The 21,830-nt window shown below is 42.4% G+C and overlaps 2 protein-coding genes across 27 annotated transcripts in view; one reads left to right on the top strand and one right to left on the bottom strand.

Annotated features, from left to right (window-relative positions):
- LOC108108904 (heterogeneous nuclear ribonucleoprotein L) overlaps nucleotides 1–21,830 on the bottom strand; it is a 105,425-nt gene that overhangs the window by 12,347 nt on the left and 71,248 nt on the right. For 17 of the 26 annotated variants that reach the window (XM_017217136.2, XM_017217128.2, XM_017217129.2 and 14 more), the window contains one exon: nucleotides 7,510–7,557. The exons of 6 other annotated variants lie outside the window; for them this stretch is intronic. In XM_017217136.2, coding sequence (XP_017072625.1) covers nucleotides 7,510–7,557 — 48 coding nt within the window. Of the gene's footprint in view, nucleotides 1–7,509; nucleotides 7,558–8,424; nucleotides 9,021–21,830 lie in introns of those variants that run through there. 3 more of the 26 variants (XM_017217154.2, XM_017217153.2, XM_017217155.2) reach the window with 3 other exon arrangements.
- Nucleotides 14,064–14,784, top strand: LOC108108907. The gene is made up of 2 exons (XM_017217157.1): nucleotides 14,064–14,076; nucleotides 14,125–14,784. Exons 1-2 carry the CDS (start codon nucleotides 14,074–14,076, stop codon nucleotides 14,551–14,553), a joined length of 432 nt encoding a protein of 143 aa, XP_017072646.1. The 5' UTR covers nucleotides 14,064–14,073; the 3' UTR covers nucleotides 14,554–14,784.

Genomic DNA, 21,830 nt, shown 5'->3' with positions numbered 1-21,830 from the left:
AGTTGGCAGGCATTTAATTAACTTTAAAAGTGTCACCGCCGCCACTGTCATGTAACTTTTTTCAGCCTTGCTTAAAACCAAACACTTTAACCTAATCACTCGCAAAGTAGAGGTAAAAAGTGAGAAAGGTACACAGTCGCGTCGGGAACTCAATTTGCATGGAGCTTGTTATGCCAAAATGGCTGCCCGAGTTGCCATTTCGGAGCTGTTTTTGTTTTGATTTGATTTAGTTGCACCACGTCGTAGTCGTACTCGTCGTCGTAGTCGTCGTGTGGCAAAGCCAGCAACTGTGGCTTCACCATTGGGGAGTCGTCCTCGTCATGGCTGGTTTATTTTGGACTTTGGGGCTACCTGACAAAATATTTGCATAAAAATCCAAACACACACACATACACTAGCGGTGAGAAGTTAGCCGAATAAAAAAGGAGAAAAGGTGGGGAAAAAACCAAGTGGAGGTTTGTATATATGGGAAAAAATCTGGCATTTTTATGTTGGCTGTTAGTTTGGAGCTGTCCGCTGTTTTTCTTTTTCTGCCGCGAAGCGGTGAGTATGAGAGGGACCCCGAATGCAAACAACACAAATTGATGCAATTTTTCACAAGTCCTTAATCCGTTTGAATTTACGTGCGAATTTTAAAGCGTTCCGCCCCCGGAAAACTTGGCCTAGGCACGTTTCAATTCAGAAACTTTCCCATAAGTAAATAATCCTCTGCCAATGGAACTCCAGGCGGTTTGGGTAACGAAAATGTTTGTATTTGGGTTTGGGCTTGGCCATCTCCTTGCCGCTCTCCTGCTAAACCTTTTTCGATACTCCCCCATCGCTGAGTCAATAACAATACTAGATAAACCAAAGCCCGAAGCCTTTGGCCAAGCAAAACCAAAACCATAGTTATTCATTTCAAGTGCGAGAGCGCCCCGCTGGTAGGGCTCTTTAATTGAAATTCACCGCCTTAGCTGATTTGCAGCAACACGGGGCGTATGCGTGACGCCAGCCAAGCGAAATTGCCAGCCCCAGCTTCCGTTGTTGCGCCTCCCGAAAATCAAGTTTTCCCCCTAAAGGTCTAGTAGGGGGCAGAAGGCCAAGAAAAGAAATTTACGCCCCCAGGGCTGGACGAAGGACGAGGATGACGACGCCGTCGGAAGCGTGCCTAAAATGTTTAAGCATTCGGGGAATTGTTGCATGCAATTGCTGGAAAATGTTTCACACGCAAGGCGTCGAAAAGGAGCAAAAGGTGGCAAATTGAGCAGGTGTAAATTTTCAGCGCGCACAAATTATTTTAGATTATGTGTTCTCGCAGGGCAAACGGAAGTTGGAGTTTAGTTTCGTTTTTTTTTTGTACTAAACATTAAGTAGTTTGTATGCGAGTGCTGCGGCAAACCGCAGTCATTTGCATACAGAAATGTTTCTATGTGGATTACGTATACGACACGTGTGTCGCGATTAAGTGCTTTGTTGGTTTGCAATTAGGAAAGTTTGGCTGCGAGCTAGGTGGTGGACACTATACTCGTGGTTAGAAATTTAACATTTTGTTTCTAGAATTTAAGCAAGCGCTGCAACAATGACATGACAGAACGAAATAGAGTGTCCCCCAAGCGTTACAAAGAACGCATTTCTTCCACCGAAACCACAAAGCGAGCTGCACAGAAATCCATTAAAACTCAGCCTCAATGTGGGGCTTAAAACTGGGTGGCAGCTGCACCGAAAGCTAGACAAATAAAAGAACGCATATGGCCGCAGTTCTATGGGTGTGTGTTGAAGGTGGGTGGGTAAGATAGGTGGTCCACAAAGTATTTATGCTGCAAATTGTTGCATACTTTGTGTGGCGGTATTGGCACACTTTGTCAGCAGGCGTTGGGTGGAACTAGGGATTGGGAAAGCTGAAAAGTCGGTCCAATGAACAGGGTAATGGCTGGCAAACAAACAACAACATGCATGCGCATTCACTTTCCCACACAACCCCCCCAAAAGCTCGTTCACCTTAATTGCAATTTGCTTAAATGTATGCTACAATATTTTTCAGCAGCAGTTTCGTCCCTTTCTCCGCCTCCCCAATGATTTTCAATTTGTTAGAGTCAACTTAGTAAAGAGTGAGAGCTCGATGCGAAACTGTACTGCAAAATATGCCAAGAGTCATGACGTCGTTGTCCCGTTTATCTGGCTGCATGCACAGCGCCACGCCCAGTCCAACCCACCCACCACTGCTTTCCCTTGATTTTCCTCGTGCGCGCCGTCGTCATGTGACATTAATTTTCCCCCCAACGCTCCTCGATCCGGGCGCGCACAGTTTGTGCTCACGTCTTGCATAAACATTTCCATAAGCAGCTTCAAAATTGAATTTGTTTTCATAAGCAAAACTATTATGTTGGCAAAGAGTTGTCCCTGTGTGTGACATGATAGCGATGAGCCAGTGAGCGGAGCAGTGCAGAGCTTATAAAAAATAATCATAATAGAGAAGAGATTGCGAGAAAACGCTGGCACATGTAAGAAGCTCCGGGAACTCCGATGAGCAGCTAGCTGATTATGTGACAATGCGCCTGATTGGTTTTTAATGTTCCGAAAAACTTTCCACTCTTCCTTGCAGAGATTGTGGGTGCTTTAAGCCTTTAACTGAAGGCCAACAGCGTTGGAAATGCCAATGCTTATCAAAAAGAAATCACAGGAGAGACAACGACCCACGGCAATGAGCCAATTTATATGCGATACGCAAACCCCATTCTCTCGTAGAAATTAGTCCGATAAGACGGAAACCAAAAAAGGGGGGTGGAAAAAAGGATTGCGGATTTTTTACGACAACCTTGGAGCGTGGAAATAAATTTGTGCTCAACTCTCATGAGCTTAATTACATTTACGGCGGATTTGAATAATATAAACGCATGTAATTGCCGTTTGTCGTCGTCTCCCTACCAACTTTTGTTTATCTACTTTTCCCTCACTCTGCGGACAAACAGACAGACAAACAAACAGGCAACAGACAACGCGAGCAAATAAGCCAGGACGACGAGGAAAACAACATAATTAGAAGCAGAAAATGGCATTTAAGTTGTGCTGGCACGATAGGACCTGGCTTATAAGGATTTATAATATAATTCATAACTACACACACGGGTTAGGGGGAGACCGTATGCGACGACTGTTTGCTTAGCAAATTGGCACGGCTTGGCCTTTGGTCTTTGCCTTCGGTTTTGGCCAACCTCTCTTGGCTTCGCCTAATTATCGCATTGGTAAACATTTGGCAACACCACCACCAACCCCGTCCGATGCTTTAATGGCATGCAAACACATGTGCAATCAGTGTCCACCACATAGCCATAGTCGCTCGCCCACACCCCCGCACTTATCGGTCTGAAGAGTTCTTGGCCACAAGCACTCGAGTTTTTAGCCCTCTCCTCGAATTACTCTCTATTCGGCACTGATGCAGTTTTGTGGTGGTCAAGTGCAAAAAATAAATGTTCAGTGACATTTCGAGAGCTAAAAGGAGCTCTCAATGCGATATAAGCTGGCTTAAGGGCCACACACTACAACTCCAGTGGCCGCCCTCGCAGAAGGCGCTTGTTTGTTGTGGTTGATGTATTGACTTTGTGGGGGGTTGTGGTTTGGTGGTTTGAGGCAGAAAAGCGATAGCCCACACCCACTTTGCAACCAACGATTGCATGCGACATTTTGAAGCGTTTTTCTAGTTAATGGAGCTGCTCTCCGTGTGTAAATATATACCCACTGCATATTTATGATATTCATATAAAACCCCCCAAAAACTATCAAGGGGTCTAAAGAAAAATTCCCTTTGAATTGCGCCAGCCATGCTCTAATAACAAACTTAGTTCTCCGCTTTGATAAAGTTTTTCCACTCCCTCTTTGGTAGGAAAAGCGAAAATCGATAGTGCCATAAAAATATAACAAACAATAAGGGGAAAAAAGAGAGGGGGAGACGGGCGCAACTATGGCAAAGTGGCGATGTGCAGCTGGGGGACAATTTCGATATTGTAATTTGGAAAATTGCACGATTCTCTAAGCGGAAGATGGATAGAGGGCAAAAACTGCAAGTGGCAAACGCATTAGCAAAATGTCCAATTAATTGCTTTAGAAAATTATACCAAAAAGTATGCGCGAGCGCATGACAAAAAGCTGGCATCGTTTTTTCTCTTTTTTTGTTCTTTATCAAGGCAGGCGCGGCTGGCCAGATGCTAAATTAATTACAAATTATTAAGGGAAAAAAGGAAGCGAGAGCAAAAAGTGAGATGAAGCAGCCGCGTCCTGCATAAATTAGGCGGCAAAATGTTGGACTTTTTGGTTCATAAAACTGCCAAGAGCCACATTAAAGAAAATCATTAGGCATATTAAGTGGCAATATTCCTGCCCCTTTTCGGGCCTAGAATAATTTAAATGCAAATATAAGACAAAAAATGACCAATAAAAAGGATCCAATCCAACCTGTCGTCGCTACGAAAATGAATCAATTGCAAAAGTAATCAAAACGGCAAACAATAAAGCCTTCAATAATACCGCAGGACGCTGATGAATTGCCGGGCATTAAGGCGGATGGCCAACTGCTGAGGGAAATTTAAAACTGCCAGCTCTCCGCCGGATATATATTCCTTCGTCCGTCCGGCCAGTCGTCGCAGTCATCAATCACTAGCTTTTGATTGAAGATAATCGACGCAATATTGCGTGGAGTGGCAAACTTTCCATATCCTCCTCTTCGCCTCCTGCTGCTCTCTCACCCACCCAATTTTGGCTCAATAGTTTCCTTAGCGGAAGCAGCAGCAGCAGCAGCGGCAGCAGCAGGACTGGTGTGTCCATTAGCGCTCGTTAGTGGGGCATCTGATGGTGGTGGTGGAAAAGGAACTGCTGGAAGGTGGGTGGTGCAAACGAAAGTTCAGCCAGGCGACGACAGCGACATTGTCCTTGTTCGACACGCCATCTAGCGACAGCTAGCGGCAACATCGAGCTCATCGTTAGCTGCGTGCGCCGATGTTGACAACAATTTGATTGATCGTCTTTGATTGATGGATGTGCGCCATAGCGGCAACTCCTCCACAGCAGCACCGCCCTGGTCTCCTTTTCCTGGCGACTTTAAAAATCCATTTGCAACTTTTATTGATGCCCAACATAGATTTAATTATCCCCATCGTTCCTGCCACAAGCGGTTTTATATATATATATATATAACTTTTTTTGGTGGGCTTTATGGTCTGCCAATCCAGTGACCGCAACATGACACAATTTGTCATTTTCAATTTATTGAATTACCATAAAATGCGAGCGACACAATTTATATTTTTTGGACATGCGGCCTGCGGTTGTCGGTTATTGTTGTACATGTTGCTGCTGTTTTTTCTGTTGATCTTTCCCTCTGTCTACCAAACGAAATTATTGGATTTCACTATGAATTTATTGTGGGAAGATGTCTCACTTTTTGCCACAAGGGAGTACCCCCCATATACCGCTTCTGAAACCAACCACAAGATTTACGGCCTGTCAGCCCAAGGGTTTGGGTTTGTGCGTGAAATTATTTTAGTAGAATTTTCACGTTGAGGCGAAGAAAGCAAAGGGAAAACAAAAAAGTTAATTTAATTAATTTTAGCTGCCGCAAACACACAATTACTAAGCCAAAGTTTCGAGGAAAACTGCATTAGGCGAGAGCAAATATTGGGCTAAAACAAAAGGAAAACCAAACACAAAAAGCAACGAAATGCGCTGTCAATCAGCAGAAGTAAGCCACAACAATCAGACCCAAAAGGCAAATAGAATGCCACCCACTTCACGGCAATAATGCCAGCAAATTAAGCCACTACAGGAAACAAAAATAAAGTGAGATATGTGGATGTATATTATTTTTATGCAGAGACACCAACAGCTGCCAAAGTTGGCCAGGGTAAAGATAAACAAACAAGTCAAGTTTGCCTTCGATGGGGGCAGAAGCCTCACACAACCCCTGGCAACTCTGGCTGAGGGAAAGAACCTCGTCTCGGTCCCATTTTGAATGAATATGCAAATACTGTCGTATGGCAGAATTTGCCATATTAACTAAGTGATTGGCGTCCGGGACGGATGTGCGTTTAATGAACGCCCACATAAATCTCCCAGTGACTCGGCCGCTGATCCCATGGAAAACAATCTTGGGCAAATCTTCAGAAGGCAACCACCATAAACATGTCAGGCGGCAGCGCACACACATCCCCTCCTCTTCACCACTCAACATACACATCCCCATTGGTATTTTTATGTATTTTTAAGTGTTTTTTCGGCTTCTTCCCACCTGCAAAAAAGCGACATCTGCCGCGAGTGATGCTGGCGGTTGAGGTGGTGATGGTGGTGGTGGTGGTGCGAACAGTGGGCGTGGCACCGCTCGTATTGGACAGCCTCGGAAAAGCGGAGCATTTAAAAATAAATATAAAACGGAGAGAGAGAGAGCAACCCAAAGACAGAGAGACTCATGCACATTTTATTTTAGCCACTTTGAAATATATTTTTAGCAGGCCGTGCTTTGCCACCCGCAACCGCCGTCGGCTGCTTGCAATTAAAATTAATTTATTTGGCAATTATTGGCCATTGAAAGCATTTATTTTAATTATGGTGCAAATTTGTTCGGCTTCTTGGTCTTTCACTCGCGCCGTGGTCCACTGAAAAATTGCTCAAATGGCAATTTCATATTTTTATGACACCATCTGATGGCTTGGGTGGTTTCGGCAACGATTATGAAAATGAGCCATAACCATAATTGACTTGAGATCATTTTCTATGCACCTTTCAAGAGTCAAGAATCCTCTTTAAGGTAAAGAAAACACAGAAATGTCTACCCAAAAACCATTACACCCTTTTTATGGCTATATAGAAAAGTTTAACCCCCATTCGACGTTTTGAATGAAAATTGCGTGCATTGAAAATTATGCAAATGGGCAAAACAATGAGAAAAATGGAAGAAAAAAAGGCAAGGAGAAACGTGAAAATCTTGGACAACCAATGCCAAGCAACGTCATCGTTATAGAAATGTTAATGGACCTCGCGATATAAACAGAAGAAAAGCCCCGAGAAAATGCAATTGAAAATTCAACGCAAGACAAAAAATGTAAATTGCATTTTGCTGGCCAGCAGGAAACTGGAAATAAGAACCGATCCGAACGGAACAGCAACGAAATTGATTAATGGCAGAAAATAAATTTCGCATAGAGATGCAAATTCGGCGCTGGCATCTTTTGATCTTTATATTTTTGCCCAGATGCATTGTTTTATTTTGTAATTGAACTTTTGCCCAACCACCTACCCTCGCTTCAATTTCAATTGGAAATTAATTTCGCCGTTTACATTTCATCACAAAAACTCCACACCCGCCCCTGTTCAATGTGTTCTTCAACTTTTGGCCCCCAGGACGATTGATTGATTCGATCTGCAAATGTTGATGTACGTGTGTGGGTTTGTGTATTTGTTTGGTGTGTGTGTGTGTGTGTGTAGGGGTGTTGTGTTTGGTGTGCGTGTGTGTTTGAAATGTGCTCTAGTTTCAAATGTACTTACGGCTCTCAAGCATAACAACATTTTCGGGTATAGAAAACAGCGACTTACCTGAAAAGACAAAAGAAAATAAATGCGTTTAATGATTTGTGCAATCGTTTGGAAACGGCACAAAATATATATATATCATATATAGGGTATTGATAATTCGAACAGTGAGTGAGTAGTACAAGAATTCAATTTGAATAATTCATCTGTGTTGAACAGTGTTTAGCGACAAATGTTGCAAGGGGAGGGGGATAAAATTGGATTACAGTATTGGGAAGGAATAAGGTTTTTCAGCACTATTTTTGAGTGTTGGTTGTTACCTGACAGGTAACCTTATTTTTGCTTTGTCATTATATTTTCTTAGCTTGAACATTTCATGAAAAGTTTCTAGAAGTTTTCATAAGCAACCCCTTTTTATTGCCTAGTCATTACTGCTTTCTTCCAATTTTCTATGAAAAGAATACAGCAACCCTACCTACCTACTTTTTTCAACACGGAAATATGGGTCTTTGCCATTAGCATTTTTCTTAGCATAAAAACTATAGAAGAGAAGTTTCTTCAAATAAAATTAATTTTAAATCAATTCCAATTCTCTTAGCGAATTTTTATAAAATTTCCTAGAAGTTCCTACGGGCATGCCATTTTTACGACTAGTCATGATGGTTTTCTACCAAAACCCCATGAAAAATATTGTATAGCAACCGACAACCCTACCTACCCAAAAATTTATTGATCTTTGCACCAATAATGTTGAAATAACGAAACAATATTAGTAACTTCTGCTAAAAGTGGTTTAATGACTTGCAAGAAGCACAATTTCATCGCCACAACTTTTTTACAAAATGACAGCAACTGTCAGAATAATTTTACCGAAAACTTTTACCCCAAAAAACTCTATTAACCCTACCGCCGATGAACCCCATGGCTTACCGTTAGTTTGATAGCAGCCTGGATTGTAGGCGTTGATCGGCTGACGCTTGCGATAGACATTAGGGTTGCCGCCGAGGCCGGCCATTGGGCTGCCGCCCAGATTACCGCCGCCCATAAGGGCACCGGCCTGGCCCTGCATGTAGTTGTAGTTGCTCTTATTGCCACCAAACTTGCGCGGCTGCGAAACGACAGCGGTATGGACCAGCTGGCTAGTCGGCACCGACTGTATCACGCCCTGCTGTGGCACCGTTTGCGGCTGCAACTGCTGCGGTGTGTGCCACATGAAGGCATTGGCATTGGCGTTCAGGTTATTCATTTTGTGTTTCTTTTTCTTGGAAATCGATTCAAAATCAGTAAAAGCACTTTTGTGGATAGTGAAAAAGATCGAAAACGTTTTGCAAAGAGTTTAAAACCGGCAGCAAAGTCAAAGAGTTAACCAAGGAAAACTGTAAAATGTAACGCGTCACAAGTTAACACTGTATAAGGTAACACAACACAAGTTTTATGGTTAGAGTGGATTTTTTTTTGATTTTTTGTTTTATATTTCTGTGGTTTTTGTATGCCTAGGTGTTCTTTACGGTAAGACGTCCAGTAGACGAATGAATTGCTTGGCTAAGGATTTGACAGACCACGACTTAAAAGCCAACTTGGATTTTGACAGGCCTACTGCGTCGAAAATCCAGAAATCCAGAAATCCAGATAGAGTTGCCCTAGAATGGGTTGGCAATCCTTGAAAATTGGAGTTACCCCATTAATTTATGCCTTCCGGCAACACCTTTCTTTAGGCTGTCTTGTTATATAGAAATGGCAACTTTAATCGATGTTTTTATCGATGATTTGCCAAATCTGGTCAAATGGGAATTTAAATCAAAGTCATTTTGAATTCTGACAGCAACGATTATAGTTTTCTGTACACTTTTTTTTGGTTAAATTCCGATAAGTTATGATTTAACTTACTTTTCTCTTTTAACCATATGACTTAAAAGGAAAATTTATCATGTTTCTAGGTTACAATATGATAGATATCACAATCAATAAAAGGAACAAGAAAGTCTTCAGACAGCACCTAATGTGAACTGTCGTTGATGGAATCGAATAAAGTTGCCTAGAAAAGAGCCGCATTTGCAGTTCTTGAACAAAAGATACTTTGTCACCGCAGCACAGTTGCCGGGCGAGAAAGAAATATGGCACATGACAAAGCAAAGTTACCGCTGCCAAAAAGCCGTGGCAGCCACGCCTCCACTGCTCGTATGCGCCCCCCTTCTGTCCGTCTTTCAGTCCATAGAGAGGGCTAGGCTACCCAAGTAAGAACGGCATGCCACGAGCCACGGAATGCGACTGTGTCTGCGAGTGTGAGAGCGGAACGTGGCCATTGTGGCAAGTGCCAAAAAATGCCACACGAATGAGAAGTCCATTTTAAGGACACCAGAGGGTAGAGGGGTAGTAAAAAATGAAAGGGGGGACTGTACTGTAGCTGCTGCTGCTGCTGCATTTGCACAGCCAAAACAAAAGGCGGAAAAACTTTAACCGCAAAAGTTTTTATTTACTCGTTCCTGCCCGAAAATCCGCAGCAGGTGAAAACTTCTTCTGTGGTGCGTGGCCAGAAAAAAACATAAAAGTTGCATTAAGTGGTAGCAAGGCTTCTAACACAAAAACCCTATAATAGTATGCCAAAAATTAACTGGGAACAATGCAAAATGCTTAAAGAAAAGGTGGCTTTTTAAACAAACATTTCTAACTGTTAAATAAACTTTAAAGTTGCATTTATTAACTCAATCTATTAGTAAAAATAAAAGCAATCGAATTCCTTCCATAAAAACAATATTTTACTCTCCTCAAATGAAAACAAAAATTTGCATTTACTTTTCCATTAAACTGATTTAAATTGATTTCGCTTTCCTGAAAAATAAATATCTTTCAAGATTTCCCTAGCAATTGAATTTGGCTTTCGGTGCTGACTTCGATTGACTCAATTACTGGCACCGTTTGGCCAATTAAAGTCAGTCACTGTGCACCTCAATTGGACATACTCCATCAGGCTCGGGGCTTGAAAACCCGTCAGGCAGAATCAGAATCAGAATCGCAAAATGGCATGCCTAATGAGAACTGAAATGCATTTCATTATGCCGGGGCGAGGACAAATGCATAGCCCCGAACTCCAGAGCAGCACTTTGCTTAGACCCGAACCGACCCTACCTACCCTGCCTCTTGACCCGATTGCCACCTCTTAGCCCTGGGCTCAAAGTGCGTTAATTGCTCGGGCATGGCCAGGAAGGATGGATGGATAGATGGATGGAATGGCTGACAGGTGGACGGAAGAGTACTTCTGACAGAAGCTTGGCCTGAAGTGCTTTTTTTTTTCTTGGGGAGGAGTGGTTCCTTCCGGACACACAAACACACATTTACTGAATTATGCAAGCCGGCCATAGATCTTTTACGAGCCATTAGGCTGCGGCGATGATTCTGTTGATGTAAACGTATCTCCTGGCACAGATCTCATTCGAGCCACATTTGTGCTGCTCAATCACCGAATTCCTTTCGATTGCCAAAAATAAACCACAACAATGGGGCGCACAACCAAGGCATTTTTAATGAAGTGTATCTAATATAGAAATTAATTAAACAAAACAGCAAACGACAGCTAAGCAGGCGTATTTACATGGCCCGGGTGTGGATTGCAAGACATTTGCCACATGCCTATGGCCATGGTCACCCCCTGGGAGCTCAAAAAAAAAAAAAAGAACAACCAGAGGCTTGCGAAGAGGGGTGCCTCTGCCTGTTCCATCATTACCTTCACAGGTGACAGCACAAGTTCAGCGTGCGTTGAGTGAAAACAGAAACTCAGCTGCTGACGTTCCTGAGTCTCCGGGTTCCATTCATTATGCTTATTAGATTTGCCTGTCTCTGGTTTTCATTCTATGCTTTCATTCTCTATTGTTATTCTAGCACATTTATAGAATGCAAAAGGCAGCCAACTCAGACGAAATCATCAGAGGCTGCGTTTAAATTTAATTACATTAAAATGTCTTGAGCAATTTCGGTTTTGCGTCTCTGTTCTATTTCAAATTAAAGAATTTCCTAATTACTAAATTCCAACTGGCAAGGCAAGTTGGAATGTGCGGAAGTTGCCAAGAGTTTCAAAGGTGCACAAAGTCTTGACTCGAGACATGATTTATTATAATTTAAGACTCTCCTAATCAATGTTTTGTTACTCAGTTTAAGCTTTTAAGGCAGGGATTTCAGTTCTTAAAAGGCAAAGTTATAACGTTGTTAACTTTGTATAGCGTACTAAAATTTTAGAATGCAATCGCTTAGGATATGCCCCACACTAGTGCTGATCTTCCATCAGTTTAACAACTTCCGCAGGCTGCTGCAGTCGTAACAACAAAATTTCACTTTTCCTTTTGATATGTGACATTTATGGCCAGGCACTTTTAAGCCAAAGCTGCAGTTTTACCTCCGAAGATAACGCCAAAAGTGTGTGAAAGTTGGCAGAGAGTTTGTCATGCAATTAGAGCAACATGCGACGACATGGACGACGACGAAGACAGCTCTGGGAAACTCACGCTCCGGTTGGGGAATGCGTTTTTCTCTGGTCTTGCACTGGCCCCCAGTCTCAGCTGGAAAATCAAGTTTTCCCATCTCAACCGCTGGGGTACGAGTGCAGTGTCCATGGCCAGGAAATAAGCGTTGCAAACTGGCGGCCAAAAGTGGTTTTCACCAATTGAACTCGTTTGCTGGTTGGTCTCTGCTGTTTCTGATGCAAGCAAATCGAACGGAATCGAACGAAATCGAAATCAAAATCACTTTCGGAATGTGCGTTACCATGGTGCCATTGAACCGCCGAGCTGCTCACGAGAGCTCATCAGGAGCCATTGGCCATTGGCCATCGCCATCGCTATCGCTATCGCTATTGCCTGTTGCCATCATCGTGGCAGTTATGTAAGCATATCGGAAGGAAACCAGTCCAGGGATTCGATGCACTGCATCGTTTATTTGTTTGTTTTCTATTTCTATTTCAGCAGCGCAAATAGAAATATATGCGTAAGTGTAGGAAACATTGTTGCGGCGAAAGTTTCCCTCTGACGGCTGACCACGAGGAGAGCTTATTTGATGGCTCTTGGCCATAAACGCTGCTCATGTTGCTATAAAAAACTGGAGCGATTGAGAGACGATGGTAGATGGAAATGGAAATGGAAATGGGAATGGAGGAAGTGGAAGTGGAAGTAGAAGTGGCAGTGGAAGGATGTGGCGCAAAGGAAGTAAATAATGCGGTGAAATGAAATTGGTGAAATGGGAAATGCTATATTGCGGACTCAAGTGGAGTTTGGACAAGAGAAGGAAATTGAATTTACCAAGAACTTCTCTTTGGGCAGGAAATTCAAAACAAGATACGACACCTTTCTACCACAAACAAACAGATGAAAATTCAACCAATTTGAATAGCACATAGCATATAGTATCTGAACAATGTTGCAAATAAATGAACGTGCTTAATCTAATAAGCCGCGAACATAAATCCGTACATAAATATTCTGGCCGTCAGCTGTCTGTCACTTCGAATTAATGCATTAATTGCTGAGCCACAGGCTAAAATGTGAAATATGTTTTCTACCCAAAAAATATATATAATATGTGCAGTGGGATTTACGCGACAGATTTCAACGCCAAATAAAATTGCACAAAAAAAAGAGCAGTGTGCGGCGTTCAAGAGAGTCGTAAACAAATTCGAAATCTAATTCTAATTGGCCAGCAAAAATTCACTACACTCAGAAAAAGTAATGGAATAAAAATGATTTATAAAATAAAATTCCCTTTTAACTGCTCTAACCCTCTTTATATCTCTAAAACACCCTAAAAATATTTTATTTTTCTATTAAAAACCTTTCTCTGACTGTGTACATTCGGCTAAATGCATAGATCACAGCGATTTAAGTGTCTGCATATTTTCCGAACCGACTGGAGTAAACAAATACCCGAAATAAACAAGCGGACATTCTGATGAAGAGACCACCCGCCACTGCCCCCTTCAAGCTATTGCATAATTCGCCAATTTTATTTTCCCACACCGAATCGTATCGCATATTGAACAATTTCATTGAAAACAGGCGCACGCAGAAACTATCAACAACAGAGCGTCATATATATATGTATACTGGAAAATTGTAAACACTGGAAAATGGCTAGGAGAAAAGAGTATTTGCACTCCATGGGGCTGAGTGGAAATTTGATTTTGGCGTCTCATTTATGAGGTGAACGAAATTCGAACAGAATTTAACGCAATGCAGAGGCACATCGAATCTGTTTCTATTAATCGCTTTTATTTCACATTGAATTTCTCGCGTGCCTCTGCTCTGTTTGTTTGCCTTTGGCGTTGTTAATGAATTTACCCATTTTGGCCAACTTTCCAAGTGCGAAGCAAGGTCAATGCCAGCACAGCGAGATGCCAATAAGAGATATTATGATTCTGGATATTCAGCTGGGGATCGGTAGGAATTTTCTCTGTGTGCTTATATAACACTTAGACAAGCGTAAACACTTGATTTTCTATTTGAAATTGAATTTTCCGCTTGATTAGCGGCTCAGAAAGTTGTTAGCTTTTCAACTCTTTTATTTCTAAGACGATCGTTAAGAAGGGTGTTTCATAAAATGGTAAGATCTTGGTAAACTTTAGCTCTGATGTTAAACTTTTCTTTACAGAAGCACCTCCTAGTCTTTTCTACTATCTTGGCTCTCGTCGTTGCCAAGGAATTCAAGAGTCACATGACTGAAATGTGCAAACCCCAAGTATCCAGGCAAGATCTTTTCGATATAGCCGTGACCGCTGGCGCTAAGGTCCTCATTCGGCAGTTGGAAGGTTTAAACGAGGAACTGCCGATCCCTTCATCTCTGATAGTTCAGATAACCACCATGTTCGCCAAGTACCTTCTGTCCGGGAAGAGCATAGAGTTTATCCTGAGATTGCTCTACGTAGCATGCCGTCTAAACAAACCGTTGGCCATTGAAGCGAAAAGCCAAAAACCCGTCCGTACAGCCTACCTATGCTTGTGGGAGATGGGTAAGGAAAAGTGCTATTCATACAAGGGCAAGGAGGAAGGTGACTTTTCTGTAGAGACCGGCGGCATGTAGATTAAAAATATATGAATATAAATTGAATATGAATATAAATATGAAATATATGTTTATACTTAAAGCTAACCAAATGCGTTCACAGACTTCTTCATAAAATAGTTATAGTTAAAGTTTAATATCTAAGAATAGGCTTAAAATTTAATGCTTCTTTGCATAAAACTAACCCTGCCCGTTTCATTCTTGCTATGCGCACTCAGCAAATTAAAAAGTGCAATGTGCTGGCAGGATTGGATATTCCTCATAACCAAATGGGAGCCACAAGCAATGGATCGAACGACAACAGCCGACAACAAGGTCTGCCGTTTATTAAAATCGGCAGCAGATGAGAAATACGGAGAAATGCATAGAGATATATAGAGAAAGAGGATGGAATGGGACCCATTTTTCGCTCTGGAGCCGTGTCAGAAAAATATTTCATAAGCTTGCCACCAACGACGACGCAATTAAATGTCAAAGCGCTGCGCTGCCATTTTGTTATTTGATTGCCTGGAGGCTGTCGAAGCTAGTGCAATAAATTGTGGCAGCCCGTTGGGAGTGTTGCAAGTGCAACTGACATTGCAATAGCACAACAGCACCTGCTACCATTGCATTTTCCCTAAGCAAACAGGAGGTACATTGGTTACGTAGCAAAATATACACAGAAGTTGAATTAAGTTTCTTAATTTACGTGTCTATGTTAGCCTACATGGTTAAGTTCTTTTGAACTCCTTTAATATTCCTTTAATTAAATAGACGACGAGGCGTATACGCGATCTCAGCCAAGGGTCTTTAATTGCGCATTCGCCCTGTGGTCCGGCTAATTATGGCCTTCATTGACCAAGAAAATATTTTTCAGGAAAAAGGTCAAAAAAAAAAATATAATAAAAACATTGGCCTGCGGCAGCGCATAAATCATTCATACGCCATGTTGTACCTGCCATGCCATTGATTTATGCTCGCCCAGATATTTTTCGAGCAATTTTTAAGTAACTTTTATTATGACAAACGCGATGGCATCTGACGCTTTGCTTCATTCCTGATTTTTCCACAAAAACAAACGAAGCTCATCCTGCCGACGAGGATTCCTTAATATTTGGCAGCATATCGAGGGAGTATTTGATAAATGGCCACCTATTAAGCGAGCAGTTAATGGTGCATAACGTGTGATATATTGACAGCCAGCAGCAGCAGTGTGCCTGGCATTTTTACCGAAAGTCCGGGACTAAGAAATGGGTCAATTAATGGCCAACTGACTGACTGGGCCTAACATCCTTGCTGCTCCATTTTTATTTAGCCTGACTAAACAGAAAATTCCCTAGGCTAAGCCCCATTGTAAATTCCGTAACAATAAACGTTCTCGCTCAAAATCTCATTATGTTAAGTAAAAGAAGGAATGTGTTTAAGCCTCTGTGTGTGTGTGTATTTCGGCAAAACAAAGAACGAAAATTATTACCACTTTTGCTGGGTTTGCAGCAAATTGAATTGATTTTAATCTCCATCTTTGTACACAGGACTCCCTTGTTCCAATAAAATTTGCATTTGAAATCGCTTTTCAAAAAACTTGCACAGGAGCTACCGTGTGTGTGTATGTCTGTCTTTTTCCTCTGTGAATTAAATTCGGGCCCAATAAAAAAAGTTAAAAGAGAGCGAGCAAGCGAGGGCAAAAAAAATTTGCAAACACTCGGCCAACTTTTATGCGTGTGCCGGATACGATAAGAGCCACAAGGCGATGCCAAAACAGATACAGAAACAAACGGCCTGAACGGAGGAAATTCGGGAAAAAGTGGCGGAGGAGTAGGATGAGTAGATGGAGGAGGTGTCTACCCACAATCTGCCCGCTCGCAAATAAACTTAAAAGACATATGAAAATCAGTTTTTGAATATTGGCGAAGAGCAAACAGGCAGACTGTTGCTGCCTGTGCGTATATGTACGTATCCTTTGCTCTACTCCTGCTGGAACAGCACTTCGTCCTGGCACACAGCCAGAGGAGCCGGAAAATCTGGTAAGAAGGGAAGAAGAAGGGCCAGTGTAACCCCCTTGGGCATAGCATTAGGGTAAATGTATGCACAAGTATGTACGAGGGTGGGTTCTCGCATATCTCTGTGAGTCTACATGCAGCCAGCAGCAAATGTAGTACGAGAAATTTAGATTTTTGGGTCATTACTTTGCCAAGGAAAACTCGCAGGGGCAGAGGGTGCAGCGTGTAATGCCCTGTCATTCGGTTATATCACCACACATATTTCTCAGCTATCGATTGAAAAGTCAGAAAGCGTTTGCTAATATCATGCGCTACACTAATCCCGCACTGCATTTATGCAGATGCTGTTGAACCATTCATTGGATCAAATGCCACTCGGAACACAATTATCGCATCAACACCATTGAAAGCCGCATAATGGCCACACAACGCGGCGGAATGCATTTACCCCAAATCATGTTAGTTCACAGCCCAAAATGCTGAAAGGCCTCAATGCCAAAGAATAGGCTAAAAGCTCATGTTCATGAACATACTCGTACTCATATATGCGATGCAAATTGCGCGTGGCCAAAATGTAATGAACAAACGTGAATCGGAAAATACCAAACGAGCGGTGCGAAAAATTTGCGGCCAAAAACTGTTTGAAAAAGAAAAAGGTGAGAGGAATACAAAAGGTGAACAGAAAAGGTTCATTCATTAGCGGCTTTCCATTGGCAACCCCTTGATTGCAACTAGAAATTTATGATACCGATAGCCTTATCTATGGAACTATTAAAATCGGATTAAACCTCAATCAATGTGAAGTACATATAGTAGATTATTTCCCTGACTAAATTTTAAGCCCACAATCTCTAATTATGTTTACTTCAACTTGGCTATCGTTTGCAGTAATCGAATCATTGAGCTCGAGGCTCACATCAACAATTAAATCAACTTAATTGAGAGATTGTTTGGAGGGTCAATTAATATTTGGACTTTGTTTAGCTGTTATCGAAGGTACATACTACATTTACCTGGAATTTCCCTCGAAGCAAACTAGTTTCGAAGTAAACAAGTTTCCCAACAATCCCGAAACTCGGGCCATCAATTAAAAAACCTTTTTGCCAAAATTAGCGCACTCAATTAATTTGGAAACGCTTTTCGCCCCGCAACCCAACCCCACTGGAGAGCAAATATCCTAGTGGAGACAAGTTGCAGCTGCCACGCCCCCACCTTTTACCGCCCACGGACGTGCCCGTGTTCAAACACACACACACACACACATACACTATATACACCATGACAGTGAGTGAAATTTCAATTAATCAAGCGGCGGAAAGGATCCCTCTGGACGGGTTAACCCGTGTCTACACAGCAACCGGAATCGACCCAGAAAACCAAGTAGATGAACAGGAGGTGAAGAGGGCGGATGAGGAGGCGGTGGATGCCACGATATTTCCAACTAGAAAACTCAGAGAGGAGCGGCACACATTTCCCTTTCGCTCGTACTCTTGCAGGTGGTGATTAGTCATTATTTATTTTAAAATCAATTAGGTTGCCTTGACGTGAGAGTGCAGGTTGGCTGGGAATAATGGGCCAGGAGCCGAGGGAGGTGCCAGCCATAAAAGTTCACGTCTCATTGGCAGGCAAAAACATTTTTGCACATAACTTTTGGCTTTCGGGTTTTTGTGCTGAGTAATTTGGCAAATATTTGACATTTGTTTTTGTTCGATTGGTTGGCAAATTTAGCACAATTTTCCCCAAAATTGATTTCTCAACCAATTTTCCAATGGCGTTTGATGTTTTTTTTTCTGGGTGTTTTTCAGCTTTTGCATTCTATAGGCAATAACAATAAACTTTAGAAAATATTCTTTACATATGTCGAGCACTAATTGGCAATTACTTTGCCCGCAGAAAGCCACAAACGACATGCTTAAAATTGAAATTGGTAAAGTTATAGGATTGGTAAAGTTCCTTTGCGAGAAGCCCTAGCAAAACTAATTAACTTTTGAAATGCGTTCAATTCGCTATGACACCTGACAAATATTTGATTCGTAAATTATTGCAATCTGGTGAGCTGGCCTCGCCCAACGATGGCTGTGTAATTGAACGAATGAGGAAATGAATTCTGCATAGCTGATGAGCAATGAAGACATCTCGTCTGCCAAATGCAAATCCAACTAGGAGGAGAGAGAGAGAGTCAATGTCAATGAATGCTCGACGAGTGCCGAGCCAAATGAGCAGAAATGTGAGGCAGGAAATTAAATTTACAAGAAATTGCACAATAGTTGGGCGGGAAAAACTGTTGCATATCCATCTGTGGATCCAGGCTATATAAACTCGTATTGTTGCAAAGGATTATATGGTGATGCTGGTTATTTCTTAAGCAGAGCTGTCAACGTTTACAGATTGGTTTTTCAGTCAGTGGACTTAGGGAGAAGACACAATGACAAATCTGGGTAAATCCCAAATAACAATGGAGACGAAACATAATTTTATTTAAATTAGTTTTCTTCCGCCCGTTTTCACAGCTTTTGTTTCGCCATCTAATAAATATTTGAGGACTATAAATAGAATATTTAATGGCTCATCAGAAGTCTTGTAGGAAAAGTGAAATCCTTTACGCTCCTAAATCCTAACGCTCCGCAAGCTCTTTAAGCTCGTCAAGTGCTGCAACAATTAAAACAAACTATACAGGCGACATGTGTTGTCCTTTTTTGCGACCCCGGGCAAAAGCTTATGAAATTAATCAAACAATGCTGGGGAGAGCTGAGGACTCATGTGGCAGCAGAACATGCATAAATCAGAGCCAGTTTTCCCTGGGAAATAGTTGTGTTTGGGTGTAGTGGTGATGGTGCTGCTGCTGCTCTGTGTTTTGAAATGAAACAACATCCCTAGAGATTCTGTCGTGAGCTGGCCAAAAAGTCAAAAGCTCGCTGGAGGGTTGGATTCAGCGTTGTACGTTCTGCGTTCCGCACAATTCCCATTCATCAGAGCCTCTTAGTTGAGAGTTTTGCCAGCTTGCCAACCAAAGGGGGGCCCATATAATAACGCTCTAATTTGCATGTGCAGCTGCAGCAGGATGATCAAATGAAAAATTTCATCGCATGTCACATGTGCCACGCCCAGTGACCAGCCAGTCAGCCAACGAACCAACCAACCAGCCAGCAGCAAATGGAGCTTGGCAAATATTATATTTTAACGAAATTTCATTTAAAACGGAATTTATTCAAGCCCACAGTCGGTGGTTAGTGCTGCAGCCGCCCAAGGTTGCCCTCCATTAGGAACACACTTTCCATTACAACCCAGGCAAAGTTTAATTGAATAAGTTTCCTTCTTTTTTATACCCCCTCTTCGTCTCCTTTTTTTTTGTTTCTAGCCAGCTTGTCAGATGTTAGCCATAGCTGGTAGTTGGTTATTTCCTCCCCGTTCGCTGCAATTAACTTGAGTAGTGCATAATTCAGTCGGCCGACCTCCTAAGATGTTTTTCTCTAACGGCATCTACGGAGTAGACACTAGTTAGTTGCCATTTTCATTTAACCCCCAACTCCCTCATCAGTTTTTCCTACGATTGCTGCCACAACTTGCAGGCATTTTGCTAATTCAATTTCCCGGCCATCAGCGACGTTTGCCATTCGCATTCGCGGTTCGCATTCATTGTGTGTTTGGGACAAGTTGCCTTGTCTTTTGTTACAGTTACAATTTCCCAACGTCAACAGTTAACAGCCGTTTGCATACACATACATACATACGTATTGTGCAACTGCTACAACAGCAACAAAGTGGCCGCAGGCCCTGCGAGAGCCCCGACTTTTCCGACCACTAAAATTGTCGCTGGCTGCGCTAAAATTAAATGCTTAGTTGGACGACAACCGCCGATGACAGTTGCACAATGTCCCCGTCAGTCTTTTGTTTCCCATGCATGTAATCTGTCCCAGTGCGAGTGTGCCACTGCTACCAGTACCACTACTACTGCCGCTGACTGAGTGGCTGGAGATGCGGCGGCGCCGCCAATTTACGTTGCATGCAACTTTGAGTACTGACAACAACAGCCGTAGGCAAAGGCAAAAGGGCCCAAGGTCCAAGGAACTGGAGACTCTTGACATGTGATATTCGAACTTTTGCCCCCATAGCTAAAGATTTTCCCCTCAGTGCACCCCAATGGGCTGGCAACGTTTTCCAGGAAGCTTTGTTTCCTCCAATTATCACTCATACGCAGTGTTGCCTAAGCTTTAGTGGTTTATTGTCTTGATTTTCTGGTCATAAATCATGGCTACTATCTATTATAGCAGATAAATATGGATAGTATAAATGATTTGTGATGATTAGGCTTTAAGGTTAAGCTTAGCTTTCTGCAAGAAATCTTATCAGAAGGCTTTTAAATTTTATTTATAATTTCTATAATGAAACTGCACATATTCTTGTCTTATCCCATCGTTAAACCATTAATTATAAAACCCATAACAATTAAGACGCAACCATAAGCCCTATTAATTAGCAACTAAGCCTAGCAGGAAACCATTTAAACCAAAACCCAAAACTAATGTGGCTTATATGTAGTTTTGTGAATTGCCCTGAATTCCCTTTTAGCCAATATTCAATCTGTACAACTGTTATCTGCCCTCTTAGATTCCTTCCGCTCATCCGGCTGAACGATGAATTTGCCTCCTAGTGTCCTGCTCTCCATCGCAATCAACATTTCGAGGAGGCATCAACGAAAGCTACACTCAATTACGCACAATGACGATGACGAGATGCCAACGATGATGGCCAAATTGCTGGCAATATTTTCCCACCAGCCGACAACTATGGGACTGGGCTGGCTGGGCTGACAACAGTTAAACAATCGGAAAATGTCAGCCCACCACCCCCTTCCCCACCAAAATGGCCAATGGCTTGTCAGATTCAGATTTGGATCGAGATACGAGGGAATGGATAAAAGGGATCAAGGGGGGAGCGGCTGCAAGTGCCAAAATTCTCCAATTATCGATGCCCAACGAGAGAGACAGCAAAGTGCAGTAACGGCAGCATCAGCAAAGGCCATTCAATGGGACAGGGACGGGGAGACAGAAGCCAGAAAATAATAAAGCAAAATTATTATCTAGCCAGAAATGTTTCAATAACAGGCAGAGGGCCCTGTGCCACAAAGACACAGTGACAGTGGAGCCTCTCTGACAACAATGGATGGCAGCTAAGAGATGGCTATGAGATAGCTCGGGCGGCAAGGGACAGGGATTTGGGCTGGGGGTAAGTGTTTGGCTTCCTCAATTTGCGGCAGACTGTTGCCAATATTTCGCAATAAAACACACCCCCCGCTGTTCGAAGACAGAAACACAC

This window comes from Drosophila eugracilis, unplaced genomic scaffold (assembly GCF_018153835.1).
Source record: "Drosophila eugracilis isolate 14026-0451.02 unplaced genomic scaffold, ASM1815383v1 contig_1765, whole genome shotgun sequence".
NCBI lineage: Eukaryota > Metazoa > Arthropoda > Insecta > Diptera > Drosophilidae > Drosophila > Drosophila eugracilis.
The sequence above is the reverse complement of the archived record's forward strand: the minus strand, read 5'-3'. Positions and strand labels throughout refer to the sequence as shown.